The 14,816-nt window shown below is 41.9% G+C and overlaps 1 protein-coding gene across 3 annotated transcripts in view; it reads left to right on the top strand.

The window, feature by feature from the left end:
* MYLK (myosin light chain kinase) overlaps positions 1 to 11,621 on the top strand; it is a 270,170-nt gene extending 258,549 nt beyond the window's left edge. For all 3 annotated transcript variants that reach the window (XM_073634487.1, XM_073634486.1, XM_073634488.1), the window contains 4 exons: positions 5,043 to 5,166; positions 5,392 to 5,521; positions 8,243 to 8,371; positions 10,934 to 11,621. In XM_073634487.1, the coding sequence (XP_073490588.1) occupies positions 5,043 to 5,166; positions 5,392 to 5,521; positions 8,243 to 8,371; positions 10,934 to 11,196 (646 nt within the window). In that variant the 3' untranslated portion in view covers positions 11,197 to 11,621. The remainder of the gene's footprint in view (positions 1 to 5,042; positions 5,167 to 5,391; positions 5,522 to 8,242; positions 8,372 to 10,933) is intronic.
* Positions 11,622 to 14,816: the final 3,195 nt, after the last annotated feature.

The raw sequence follows: 14,816 nt of genomic DNA, 5'->3' as shown, positions 1-14,816 counted from the left end.
CACCCGCTGTGCCCATCATGAGGGGTTCCCATCATCCCTGTGCCGAGTTCCCGGGTCTGTACACCCGCTGTGCCCATTATGAGGGGTTCCCACCACCCCTTTGCTGAGTTCCGAGGTCTATACACCCGCTGTGCCCATTATGAGGGGTTCCCACCATCCCTGTGCTGAGTTCCCGGGTCTGTACTCCCGCTGTGCCCATTATGAGGGGTTCTCACCATCCCTGTGCTGAGTTCCCGGGTCTGTACACCCGCTGTGCCCATTATGAGGGGTTCTCACCATCCCTGTGCTGAGTTCCCGGGTCTGTACACCCGCTGTGCCCTAATATGGAACACAAAACAAAAAGAAAAACCCTCTAGTGGGACTTTAAAGGGCAATGACTCCAAAAGTACGTATACAAATTAATTAAAATGTACCCTGATTTATGCTTGTGATTTCATGATGAACAATATGTTATACGTTTTTTATCTATTTTTGAATCTTGACTGACACAACCAATGCTGTGTCTTTTATATGTTCGCAACAATAAAAATAATACATTTTAATTAATTTGTATACGTCCTTTTGGAGTCATTGCCCTTTAAAGTCCCACTAGACTAGAGGGTATCTTTATTGTTTTCTTTTTGAGATTTGGTTTACAAGTTAAAATCATTTTTTTTTTTTGCTAGAAAATTACTAACCCCCAAACATTGTTATATATTTTTTTTCAGACACCCTAGAGAATAAAATGGCGGACATTGCAATATTTTATGTCACACCATATTTGCGCAGCGGTCTCACAAGCGCAATTTTTTGGGAAAAAATACACTTTTTTAAATTAAAAATTAAGACAACTGTAAAGTTAGCCCAATTTTTTTTATATTGTGAAAAATAATGTTACGCCGAGTAAATTGATACCCAACATATCACGCTTCAAAATTGCGCCCCGCTCGTGGAATGGTGACAAATTTTGACCCTTAAAAATCTCCATAGGTGAGGTTTAAAAATTTCTACAGGTTACCAGTTTTGAGTGACAGAGGAGGAGGTATAGTGGTAAAATTATTGCTCTCGCTCTAACAATCGCGGCGATACCTCACATGTGTGGTTTGAACACAGTTTTCATATGCAGGCGCGACTTGCGTATGAGTTGGCTTTTGTGCGTGAGCTCGGCGGGACGGGGTACTTTAAAAAAAAGATTTTATTTTTTATTTTTACACTGTCTTTTTTTTTTTTTTTTAAATGGAGTCACTTTTATTCCTATTACAAGGAATGTAAAGATTCCTTGTAATAGGAAAAAAGCATGACATGAGATCTGGGGGGGTCAAAAAGACGTCACATCTCATATTTACACTAAAATGCAGTTTAAAAAAAAAAAAAATGTAATGTAATTTTTTAAGACCATTGGGTGGAAGTGACGTTTGACGTCGCTTCTGTCATCCAATGGTATGGAGCCGATCGGCGGCCATCATTCCCTCCCTCGGCATCCAGCCTGTGAGGGAAAAGGACCCGATCGTCTCTGCCGCTACCGACGGCTCCAGTAAGCGGCGGACACGACCAGAGCCTGGCGGGAGAGGGGGGCCCTCTCCCGCCCCCCCGATAAAAGTGATCTCACAGCGAATCAGCCGCTGAAACCACTTTTATCTGTAAGCAAACCGCCCGCTGAAGAAGAGGATCCCGGGGTTGTGGCAGCTATTTGCTACTATAACAACAGTATTCCTCTTCAGACAGCCGCCGTATAATGACGGCGGGCGGTCGGCAAGTGGTTAATATGTAAACGTTTTTTTTCTGTTTTGTTTGTTTATATTTTTACACATTTAACATAAATTTTCACATTTCAAAAAGTGCAAAATTGAAAACAAATCGTAGAATCGTAGAATCGTAATTTTAGTGTCATTTCAAACAGAACAAATAATGGAATAAAATGTAACTTTTATGTGCAGTAACACTATTTTATTTTTAAACTAACACTGCTAAAAAAAAAAAAAAAAAAGTGCGTTTTGTTTAATTTTATTGTCTAAGGATTGGGACAAAAATAATAATTGTTGCAATACAATATCATGAAAAGAAAGCCTTGTTTGTCCTTAAAAATAAATAAATAAATAAAACAATGTGAGTGTCGGTTCACACTACAACGAATTGGGACCCGACCTGTCAGCCCTCAAGTCGCCCCAAGTCGCTTGACATTAGGAATTCCATTATAGTTAATGAGAGCCGTCTTAAAGCCCATACACACGATCGGACTTTTTGACAACAAACATGCAAATTAGCTGTTTTAAGGCAACATCCTACCGTGTGTACGCTCCATCGGACAAACTTTTTCAGTTTTCATCGGACAAATGTTGGCTGTGCAAACAGACAAACTTTCCGCCAACAAAAGTCCTACGGTGAAAAATCCTATCGTGTGTACACAAGTCCATAGGACTTTAGTCCAAAGTACAAACACGCATGCTCAGAACCAATGCAAAAAATCAGACAACAATACAGAAGTTGACCAAAAGGTGGCGGTAAAGAGCTGAAAAAAACACGTGATTTGAGTGAAAGTTGGCTGAAAAAGTCCTGCCGTGTGTATGCTTAATTCGTTTACGGCCGATGCCCTTTGTACAAAAATCCACGGGAAAGTTTGTACAAAGTCTTAGTGTACACTACTGAAGTCGCTCCGACTTCAGAAAAGGTTCCTGTACTACTTCAAGGCGACTTGTACCCATAGATTTCAATGGAAGTCGCCTCCAAGTCGGATCCTCATCTTATAGCGACTTTACAGGAAAAAGAAAAGAATTTAGCCAGGAAGAGAACAGGAACAACAATTATGTCACAAGAGCTGATTAGCTCTAATTGGCCACAGGCAAAGTCGCCTGTCCTGGGGGCGACTTGAAGTCGCGTTGTAAGTCGCTCAAAGTCGCTTTGAAGTCGCCTCCAAGTCGCCTTACAAAGTCGCGCTGTAAGTCGTGTTGCCCCTGTGTGAACCAATACTAAGTGTTACCTTGTTATCTTAAATAATGACAAAGTTATTGTTGAATACACAGGTCCATATCAGAAATGTAAATATTGCTCCACTCCATTGGGAATAGGGGGTGTACAGGGGTGTACGGGGGGGAAGAGGGGGTGTACGGGGGGAATACGTGATGTACAGGGGGAATAGGGGGCAATAGGGGGTGTATGGGGGGAATAGGGGGTGTACAGGGGGAATAGGGGGTTACAGGGGGAATAGGGGGTTACGGGGAAATAGGGGGTGTACGGGGGTAGAGGGAGTGTACAGGGGGAATAGGGGATGTAGGAGGGGAAGAGGGGGTGTACGGGGGGAATAGGGGTGTACAGCGGGAAGAGGGGATGTACGGGGGGAATAGGGGGTGTACGGGGGGGAATAGGGGGTGTACGGGGGGGAATAGGGGGTGTACGGGGGGGAAGAGGGGGTGTACAGGGGGAATAGGGGGTGTACGGGGGGGAATAGGGGGTGTACGGGGGGAAGAGGGAGTGTACGGGGGGAATAGGGGGTGTACGGGGGGAAGAGGGGGTGTACGGGGGGAAGAGGGAGTGTACGGGGGAATAGGGGGTGTACGGGGGGAAGAGGGAGTGTACGGGGGGAATAGGGAATGTACGAGGGGAAGAGGGGGTGTACGGGGGGAAGAGGGGGTGTACGGGGGGAATAGGGGGTGTACGGGGGGAAGAGGGAGTGTACTGGGGGGAAGAGGGAGTGTACGGGGGAATAGGGGGTGTACGGGGGGAATAGGGGATGTACGAGGGGAAGGGGGAATAGGGGGTGTATGGGGGGAATAGGGAATGTACGAGGGGAAGAGGGGGTGTACGGGGGGAATAGGGGGTGTACGGGGGGAATAGGGAGTGTACAGGGGGAAGAGGGGGTGTACGGGGGAATAGGAGGTGTACGGGGGGAATAGGGGGTGTACAGGGGGAAGAGGGAGTGTACGGGGGGAATAGGGAATGTACGAGGGGAAGAGGGGGTGTACGGGGGGAAGAGGGAGTGTACGGGGGGAAGAGGGAGTGTACGGGGGGAAGAGGGAGTGTACGGGGGGAAGAGGGGGTGTACGGGGGGAATAGGGGGTGTACGGGGGGAAGAGGGAGTGTACTGGGGGGAAGAGGGAGTGTACGGGGGAATAGGGGGTGTACGGGGGGGAATAGGGGATGTACGAGGGGAAGGGGGGAATAGGGGGTGTATGGGGGGAATAGGGGGTGTACGGGGGGAATAGGGAATGTACGAGGGGAATAGGGGGTGTACGGGGGGAATAGGGGGTGTACGGGGGGAATAGGGAGTGTACGGGGGGAAGAGGGAGTGTACGGGGGGAATAGGGAATGTACGAGGGGAAGAGGGGGTGTACGGGGGGAAGAGGGGGTGTACGGGGGGGAATAGGGAATGTACGAGGGGAAGAGGGGGCGTACGGGGGGAATAGGGGGCGTACGGGGGGAATAGGGGGTGTACGGGGGAAGAGGGAGTGTACGGGGGGAATAGGGAGTGTACGGGGAGAAGAGGGAGTGTACGGGGGGAATAGGGAATGTACGAGGGGAAGAGGGGGTGTACGGGGGGAAGAGGGGGTGTACGGGGGGAATAGGGGGTGTACGAGGGGAAGAGGGGGTGTACGGGGGGAAGAGGGGGTGTACGGGGGGAATAGGGAATGTACGAGGGGAAGAGGGGGTGTACGAGGGAAAGAGGGGGTGTACGGGGGGAATAGGGAATGTACGAGGGGAAGAGGTGAAGGGGTCAATCTAGGGTTGTCACTTTTTCTTCAAGCCAAAAACACTTTTAGAGGCGCGCAGTCATTTTTTTACTTATTTTTTTAGTATACATTATAGGATTGCAACAGACCTGTGGCACCTTTTGGGCATGCCAAAGACAATAGTAATGTGGAGCACATGGTGCCCCCTCGCCCTCCTGTCAGGCCCTGTTCGGAGCCATAATTCCTGTCTGAATAATGTGTCCGGGCTTCAGGTGGACTGAAACCCGGACACATGATTCAAAACCCGGACTGTTCCGGGTGAATCCCGGACAGGTGGCAACCTTTGGTTAATCTGACTTGTTGATCCCTAAACTCTGTATCTGGCTTCTTTCCTAACAGGACTCGCCTGAATTGCACGCAGTGCCTGCAGCACCCCTGGCTACAGCAGGACACCAACACCATGGAGGCCAAGAAACTATCCAAGGAGAGGATGAAGAAGTACATGGCCCGGCGGAAGTGGCAGGTAGGTTTCCCTTTTCGGCTGTATGAGGTGGCCTAGTGTGGTCAGTTGCAGCATTCAGTATAGTGCAATGGTCAGTAAGGAGCTGGGGGTCCCATCTCTGGTTTTTATAGGTACTGACCATGGAGATCCATCTTTTTGCTGGGGTCATATCCCCCCATCCTGTGCAGTAGATCTTGTGTGCGTTTTGCTCTGAGAAGTTCCAATGCGCTCTCCTCTGTCTTCCAGAAAACCGGCAACGCGGTGCGAGCCATCGGGCGCCTGTCTTCCATGGCGATGATATCCGGTATGAGTGCCAGGAAGTCTTCTGGAGGTTCCCCAACTAGCCCGTTGTCTGTAGAACCGGAGATGGGAGAAGGTGAGGAGATCCTTTGTGAACAGCCGGAAGACATATCTGTGCTGCACACTCCATCTATGCTACAATTTGTACATTTCTTGTTTTTTTTTTTTTTTGTTCTAATCCAATTTAATATCATTAATGTCATCAGAGAATTGCTAGGATCCCCGGCAAAAAATCTTTAGTGGCTTTTCTGTGTATTTTACTAAATTGTCCCGAGCAAGAGAAACTCAGAATGAACAAGCTGCATGTCGTCTGTAACATCTCAAAGCTGTCATGTGACGTACTGCCAGCAGCAGCCCCTCCCCCTTTTCTTCCTTATGACTGCGCTACAATATAATATTACTAAACTTAGGCTGTCGCCCCCTCCTCCTCCATTAATGAATGATCCCTGAAGTGGGTCAGAATAGAATAGAAAAGAATATAACAGAAAATAAAAGAATAGAATATAATAGAGTAAAACAGAACAAAATAGGATAGAAAATAAAAGAAGAAAATATAATTGAATTAAAAAAAAATAGAATTAAATAGATTATAACCATCTTTTGAAATTTAAATATAGAATAGAAAATAAAAGAATAAAAAAATAGAATAGAATAGAAATAATCATTTTCTAAAATTCAAATAGAAATCAATTTGAATTTGAATAAAATAAAAAAGATTAGAAAATAACACGAGTATAAAAAAAAGAATAGAATAAATATATAACCATCTTCCTATTCTAATCTATTCTTTTATATTCTATTCAAATTGATTCTGTTTGAATTTTGGGAAATGGATATATTCATTCTGTTCTATTGTTTTTTTTTAGTGTGTATTCTTTTTCTATTTGTTCTATTCTATTACTTTCTGTTCTATTTTATTTTTATATTCTATTCTTTTCTATTAAAATTTATTATATTTGAATTTCGGAAAAGATGGTTATCTTCTTTCTTTTCTATTCTAGTCTGTTGGTTTTTTTTTTGTATACTATTCTGATATTTTCTATTCTATTCTAATCTATTATTTTCTTTTCTATTCAAATTCTACTTGATTCTGTTTAAATTTTGGGAAATGGTTATATTCTTTCTGTTCTATCGTTTTTTTTTAAATTCTTTTCTTTTCTGTTCTATTCTATTCTTTCCTTATATATTCAAATGTATTCTTTTTGAAATTCTATTTTCAGAAGATGGTTATATTCTATTCTATTCTATTCTATTTGTTTCTATTATATTCTAATCTATTCAATTCTTTTATCTTCTATTCTATTTTATTCTGTTTTACTCTATTATATTCTATTCTTTTATTTTCTGTTATATTCTTTTCTATTCTATTATTTTTTTTCTATTATATTCCTTTATTTTCCATTCTATTTTGTTCTCTTTGGAAATTCAAAAATGATTTGAATTCGAAAACGATTTGAATTCAAAAACTATTTGAATTCAAAAAGCAATCGAAGATGATTCGAATTCTAATCTATTCTTTTCTATTTTATTCAAATTCTAATTGATTTTGTTTGAATTTTGGGAAATGGTTATATTCTTTCTATTCTATCATTTTTTTTTAATTCTTTTCTTTTCTATTATATTCTATTCTTTCCTTATGTATTCAAATGTATTCTTTTTGAAATTCTATTTTCAGAAGATGGTTATATTCTTTCTATTCTATTCTATTCTATTCTATTTGTTTCTATTATATTCTAATCTATTCAATTCTTTTATCTTCTATTCTATTTTCATTCTGTTTTACTCTATTATATTCTATTCTTTTATTTTCTGTTATATTCTTTTCTATTCTATTATTTTTTTTTCTATTATATTCCTTTATTTTCCATTCTATTTTGTTCTCTTTGGAAATTCAAAAATTATTTGAATTCGAAAACGATTTGAATTCAAAAACTATTTGAATTCAAAAAGCAATCGAAGATGATTCGAATTCTAATCTATTCTTTTCTATTTTATTCTAATTGATTTTGTTTGAATTTTGGGAAATGGTTATATTCTTTCTATTCTATCATTTTTTTTTCTTTTCTATTCTATTCTATTCTTTCCTTATGTATTCAAATGTATTCCATTTGAAATTCTAATTTCAGAAGATGGTTATATTATTTCTATGTTATTCTATTCTATTTGTTTCTATTATATTCTAATCTATTCTGTTCTTTTACCTTCTATTCTATTTTGTTCTGTTTTATTCTATGTACTCTATATTCTTTATTCTATTCTTTTATTTTCTGTTATATTCTTTTCTATTCTATTATTTTTTTTCTATTCTATTTCTTTATTTTCCATTCTATTTTATTCTCTTTGGAAATTCAAAAACGATTCGAATTCAAAAACTATTTGAACTCAAAAAGTAATCGAAAACAATTCGAATTCGAATTTTTTTTTTCATTATTTCGTATTTGTTTTATTTCGGTACTATTGTACTTCGGAAATTCTGATACATCCGAATTTCCGAAAAACTAAAATTTATTTGAATTTCAATTTGGAACGTAACGAACCGCACATGTCTAGCAGCCGCCACCATTTTATTCTCCAGGGCCTCTGCTTTGAAAAATGCAGTTTTTTTTAACATGTGTGAAAACTGTCAGAGTTGCTCCGGACAGCCAGTGGTTGCCAGTGTTACCAATTCACGGCCGGATGCCGCCACTTTCCTGATGTTGTAATGCTGAGAAGCAGATTGGAGGTTGAAGAAGCTGAACATAGAGCTCAGATTTTCAGTGCCGAGTTCTCTTTTGTAACACAAGACTTCTCCTTCCAGATGACGGCCAGGCCTTCCTGGAGTCCGTGTCGGAGGAGAAACCTCCAATGAAGCCACTTTTCACCAAGACCATGTTGGATATCGAAGTGGTGGAGGGCAGCGCAGCCCGATTCGACTGCAGGATCGAAGGTGCTTCTTCTTCATTATAAGATATCATTAGAACATTATTGCACATTTAAATTACAATTGCAGAAACAGATCAGGAGACAGCAGGGCCGGGACAAAGGGTGGGCAGGAGGGGCGGCTGCCCTGGGCACTGTGGTATCATGGGAGGGGGGGGACAGCAGGGCCGGGACAAAGGGTGGACAGGAGGGGCGGCTGCCCTGGGCACTGTGGTATCATGGGAGGGGGGGCCGCAGGGCTGGGACAAAGGGGGGCAGGAGGAGCGGCTGCCCTGGGCACTGTGGTATCATGGGAGGGGGGGGACAGCAGGGCCGGGACAAAGGGTGGACAGGAGGGGCGGCTGCCCTGGGCACTGTGGTATCATGGGAGGGGGGGCCGCAGGGCCGGGACAAAGGGGGGCAGGAGGGGCGGCTGCCCTGGGCACTGTGTATCATGGGAGGGGGGAGACAGCAGTTAGAATTAAGATTAGGGTTGGAGAGTTAGGGTTAGTGAGGAATTGCGTTAGAGTTAGAAAGTTGGAGGTTTAGGGTTAAGTTAGAGGGTTAGAAAGAAAGGGTTAGGCTTAAAGGTTAGGCTTCGAGTTAGTACTAGGGTTGGAGCGTTAAGATTTGAGTTAGAGAGTTATGCCGCATACACTCGAGCGGACTTTTCAGCATCAAAGGTCCGACGGTCTTTCCGACGGACTTTCGAACGACCGGACTTGCCCACACATGAACGGACTAAAGTCCGGTCAAAGTCCACTGGTTTGAACGTGATGACGTACGAAGGGACTAGAATAAGGAAGTTGATAGCCAATAGCTGTCCTTGGGTCCTTTTTTGTCGAACTAGCATACAGTTGAACGGATTTTTCGACCGGACCTGAGTCCGTCGGAAAGATTTGAAACATTTTCTAAATCTAAAGTCCGTCTGTTTTTTGACAGAAAAAGTCCGATGAAGGTCCGATGAAGCCCACACACGGTCGGATTGTCCGACGGATTTGTTCCATCGGACCAGTCTGGTGGAAAAGTCCGGTCGTGTGTACACGGCTTTAGGGTTTGAGGATTAGGGTTAGAATTAGAGGGTTAGGTTTAGAGCTAGGTTTGTGGTTAGGGTTGGAGGGTTAAGAGTTAAGATTAGGGTTGGAGAGTTAGGGTTAGAGTGAGGAGTAAAGTTAAAGTGGTGGAGTAAGGGATAGGGTTAGAGTTAATGTTAGGGGTTAGAGTTAGAGGATTAGGTTTAAAGCTAGGCTTATGGTTAGGGTTGTAGGGTTAGAGTCAAGATTAGGGCTGGAGAGTTAGGGTTCTCTAACTCTCTAGAGTTAGAGAGTTGAAAGGTGTCAGAGGGTTAGAAAGATCGGGTTAACCTGGTACACACGGGCCAACATTCAGCCCATGTGTACAGCATTCGATTGGCATCAAATCAGCGCTGGTATCCAATGACTGGTTTGTTCTGATGTGGAGGGGGGGGGGCAGAGCACAATAGCTCAGCGGGAAGATCACTGTACTAACCTTGGATGGATAGTACAGCGGCTCCTCCCGAGTGCCTCAGTTTTTTTCCATTCAGCCCACTGGGTTGAATAGAAAAAACTAATAGTGTGTACGAGGCATTAAGGTTGTGGGTTGGAGAGTTGGGGTTAGGGTGAGGAATAGGGTTAAAGTTAAGGTAATGCATTAGGGTTGGAGGGCTGGTGTTAAGTTAAAGATTAGTTTTTGGGGTTAGAAGGTTAGAGTTAGGGTTAGAGTTATGATTAGGTTGGAGAGTTAGGCTTAGGTTGAGGAATAGGGCTAGAGTTAAAGTAAGGAGTTAGGGTTGGAGGGTCAGAGTTAGAAGGTTGGAGTTGGAGGGTTAGGGTTAGGTTTGAGATTCGTTTTTAGGTTTGGAGGGTTAGAGTTAGAAGGTTAGAGTCAGGGTTAGAGTTAGAGGGTTGGAGTTAGAGTTAAGATTAGTGTTTAGGGTTAGAAGGTTAGAGTAAAGGTTAGGGTTAGAGTGGAGAGTTAGGCTTAGGTTGAGGAATAGGGCTAGAGTTAAGGTAAGGAGTTAGGGTTGGAGGGTCGGGGTTAGAAGGTTAGAGTTGGAGGGTTGGGGTTAGGTTTGAGATTTGTTTTTAGGTTTGGAGGGTTGGGGTTAGAAGGTTAGAGTCAGGGTTAGAGTTAGAGGGTTAAAGGGTTGGGGTTAGAGTTAAGATTAGTGTTTAGGGTTAGAGTAAGGGTTACAGTTAAGATTAGGGTGGAGAGTTGGGCTTAGGTTGAGGAATAGGGCTAGAGTTAAGGTAAGGAGTTAGGGTTGGAGGGTCGGGGTTAGAAGGTTAGAGTTGGAGTTTTGGGGTTAGGTTTAAGATTAGTTTTTAGGTTTGGAAGGTTAGAAGGTTAGGGTCAGGGTTTAGGGTTGGGGTTAGAGTTGGAGGGTTGGGGTTAGAGTTAAGATTAGGGTTCGAGAATTGGGGTTACAGTTAGAGGGTTAGAGGTTACCGTTAGGATTAAAGTTGACTTTAGTGGTCGTCTTTAACCCATCAGCCATGTAAAAGTTTGTTCACAGTTGGAACTCTCCTTAAAGCTAAACACTTTTTTTTTTTTCTTTTTTGATCTGCAGGTCATCCCGACCCCGAGGTGATCTGGTACAAGGACGATCAGCCCATCAAGGAGTCTCGCCACTTCCAGATAGAGTACGATGAAGATGGCAACTGCTCTCTCACCATCTCGGAGGTGTGTGGCGACGATGACGCCAAGTACACGTGCAAAGCCAGCAACAGCCAAGGAGAGGCGTCCTGCACCGCTGAGCTCATTGTGGAGGTGATGGCGGAGGAAGAGGAAGAGGAGGAGGAGGAGGAAGAAGAAGAGGAGGAGGAGGAGTGAAGGATATTCAATGTTGGACTTATCTCTATTGAGGGGACTTTCCCATCCAGATCCCAGAGAGACACTTTTTAGAGAACCTGGAAGCCATATTTACATGCACAGTTTGAAGAGCACGTCCGCGGCCAATCAGATGAGAGTTGTTCCTTTTCTCCGAGGGCATTATCGCTGCTCAGCCGTAACAGACAAAAAATGATGACTCTTGGGGGGGGCAGGCTGGCTCTGTTATTAGAAAAAAAAAACACACCGGATTGTGGATCTGGGGGGGAGAGTGATGGGGCGGCGAGGGCGAAGTGCGAATATTTGTACCCCTTTGCTCACCGTAGAGTTGCCTTTCTTCGCAGCACAGTTTTTGGAATGACTTAAAGTTACCACTTTAGCACTACTTGTATGTAAAATGGCCACATAATATAACTGTTTTCACTTTAGTTTTATTTTATATTTTTTGTTTTCTAGACTGCCCACGACTGCCGCATACGTGTGTACAGATTCGAATGTTTAGTGGCTGTGTGTGGAAGCTCAAAAAAAAAAAGAAAAAAAAAAAAGAAAAAGCTCAGCTCTCATAATGTAAAGCCTTCCCTGCTCTGTTCCTGGCTCTCTGTGCTTCTCTATGCAATGCAGGCAGATCATAGCTGTACACAGCACCCTGCCTCAGCACTCCTCTCAAGAGCCCTCGGTGCTGATGCAAGCAGTGGGTGGGCTCTTGGGAGGAGTTATGCAAATATCAGAGCAGGATTCAGATCTTGGTGTACCCTGAGCTTTGCAGGGCATGCTGGGACGTGTAATGGCTGGCGCTTGGGGCTTATTGGCTGCAAAGAAGAGGTTCGCCATTATGATTGCTAGACATGTGCACTACCGAAAAATTCATTTGATTTCATTTCGTTTTTGTTTTTTGTTTTTTTTTCGGGTCATTTGTTATGATTGCAATTCGTAAATTTGAAAATTCGTAAATTTGTAAATTTGTAAATTCCAAAATTCATAAATTCATAAGTTCATAAATTCGAAAATTCATAAATTCGTAAATTTGTAAATTTGTAAATTCGAAAAGTCGAAAATTTGTAAATTTGTAAATTTGAACATTCGAAAACTCGTAAATTCATAAATTCGAAAATTCGTAAATTCCAAAATTTGAAAACTCGTAAATTTGTAAATTAGAAAATTCGAAAACTCGTAAATTAGAAAATTCGTAAATTCGTAAATTCGAAAATTCGTAAATTCATAAATTCGAACAGCCGTAAATTCATAAATTCCAAAATTTGAAAACTCGTAAATTTGTTAATTAGAAAATTCGAAAACTAGTAAATTCGAAAATTCGAAAATTCGTAAATTCATAAATTCGAACAGCCGAAAATTCGTAAATTTGTAAATTCGAAAACTCGTAAATTCGTAAATTCAAAAATTCGTAAATTTGAAAATTCGTAAATTTGAAAATTCGAAAATTCTAAAATTCGAAAATTCATAAATTCGAAAATTCGTAAGTTCGTTAATTCGAAAACTCGTAAACTCGTAAACTCGTAAATTTGTAAATTTGAAAATTCGAAAATTTGAAAATTCGAAAATTTGAAAATTCAGAAATTCAAAAATTCAGAAATTTGAAAGTCCGAAAATAAGAAAGAAAATCCAAAAATTCTAAATAATGACTAACTAATAATAATCACTATTAAATTATAGGTATTGGAATTTCCTTTCAATTTTGGCTGTTAGTGAACGTAACGAATACGAATTTATCCAAAATAAAGATTGCCGCATCTAAACAAATGGAACGGAACGTTTTTATTATTATTTATTATTAATTCGTTATGTTCCATTCGTTTACATACGCCATTCTTTATTTTGTATAATTCGTAACTTCAGATAAATTCATATTTGTTACGTTCACTAACAGCCAAATTTTAAAGGAAATTCCAACACCTATAATTTAATACTTATTATTATTATTAGTTAGTTATATTTCAGATATTCGAATTTTCGGATTTTGGAATTTTGAATTTACGAATTTTCACATTTTCAAGTTTTCAAATTTACAAATGTCCTCATTTTCGAATGTACTAATTTATGAATTTACGAATTTAGACTTTTCTCATTTAGAATTTATGAATTTTCTCATTTACAAATTTCGATTTTAGAATTTTCGAATTTATGAATTTTCAAATCTACAAATTTCAAATTCACGAATTTAGAATTTTAGAATTTACGAGTATTCGGAAAACTTTGTTAAACGGGTTTTCGTTAATTTGGATGTTTCTGAATTAACGAATTAGTCTAAATCCTTTAAAAAAAAACTAATTTGGAAGGAAACGAATTGCACATGTCTAATGATTGCGGTCAGAATACGGCTCTGGATTTTCGGTGATGCCGCCGATTGGCGCGGGGCTCCAATAATCGTCTTCCATAGAGGAAGGCACCTGAGGATTCTTCTCTGGTCAGGCGGTCGTACGATTCTCGCTCGCACTTCGCTTTCACTGTTTCGGCACTTTTGTTATGTGGTGAAATGTATCAGACGTCGGCACTCACTGCCACACCGAAGGGGGGCACCGCCTCGTATAGAACTACGCGGGATGTTTGATGCCCAACTGATCTCTCACTATAAATCGGCTAAACAAAAGGTGTGCAAAATCTCACAACTCCTTATTTTTTGTTTTTTAGAAAGCAGCCACAGCCTGAGTAGAAACGCCTGTCCCCTGCCAGCCTGCTGCAAAGGAGTGCAGCTCTTTGTTTAAAAGCAGTGGTCTCTCTGCAGAGGTCCAACATGCCTCCTGCAGTGTCAAGGCTCTAATTCTGCAATCAGCTAAATGAATGCTCTTCGCTGATTGGAGAGCAGGCAGGGGGGGTGGTTGTTGGACCTCTGCGGAGAGACTACGGCTTCTACACCGAGCAGAGGGCCCCTCTGCAGCACACCGGTGTGATGATCAAATACCACCAATAGAAAGTTCTATTTGTGTGAAAAAAAAAATGAAACCGCATCTCACAAAAGTCAGTACACCCCTCACATTCGTGTAAATCTTTTCTTCTATCTTTTCATGTGACAACACTGAAGAAATGACACTTGTCTACAATGTAAAGTAGTGAGTGTACAGCTTGTATAACAGTGTAAATTTGTTGTCCCCTCAAAATAACTCAACACACAGCCATTAATGTCTAAACCGTCACATGAACCGCGCAGTTAAAATAGCAAAATATGGCCTAGTCATGAAGGGGGGAGGTAAAACTTTCCGGAGGTGAAGTGGTTAAGCCTAAAATATGTACCCGATATGTAAGATAGATGCATTCTGGGTACAAGGTCCCCTTAAGGCTAAAACTTCAGAGTCACCTATTTCCAGTGGCACTTCTGGGTTGACGTGATGACGTCATAGGTCCCGCCCTGACATGTTTTGTCACGCCCACGTGACTTTAACACAGGGTTCATGTTCTTTGCTGATTGCTGTCTCAGCTGGAGGCTCGTTGGACCTCTGCAGAGAGAATACTGCTTCCACACACAAAGCAAGGCTCTTTCTATGCATCATGCTGGCAGAGGACAGGCTTTGCTGGGAGTGGTCTCTCTGCAGAGGTCCAACACCCCCCCTGCTTCTCTCCAATCACCGAAGAGCAATAATTTAGCTGAATGCATAAATATAGCTTTGACT

The sequence above is a fragment of the Aquarana catesbeiana genome, linkage group LG06, assembly GCF_042186555.1.
Source record: "Aquarana catesbeiana isolate 2022-GZ linkage group LG06, ASM4218655v1, whole genome shotgun sequence".
In the NCBI taxonomy this organism is placed as follows: Eukaryota; Metazoa; Chordata; class Amphibia; order Anura; family Ranidae; genus Aquarana; species Aquarana catesbeiana.
This window is presented reverse-complemented; position numbering and strand designations above follow the sequence as displayed.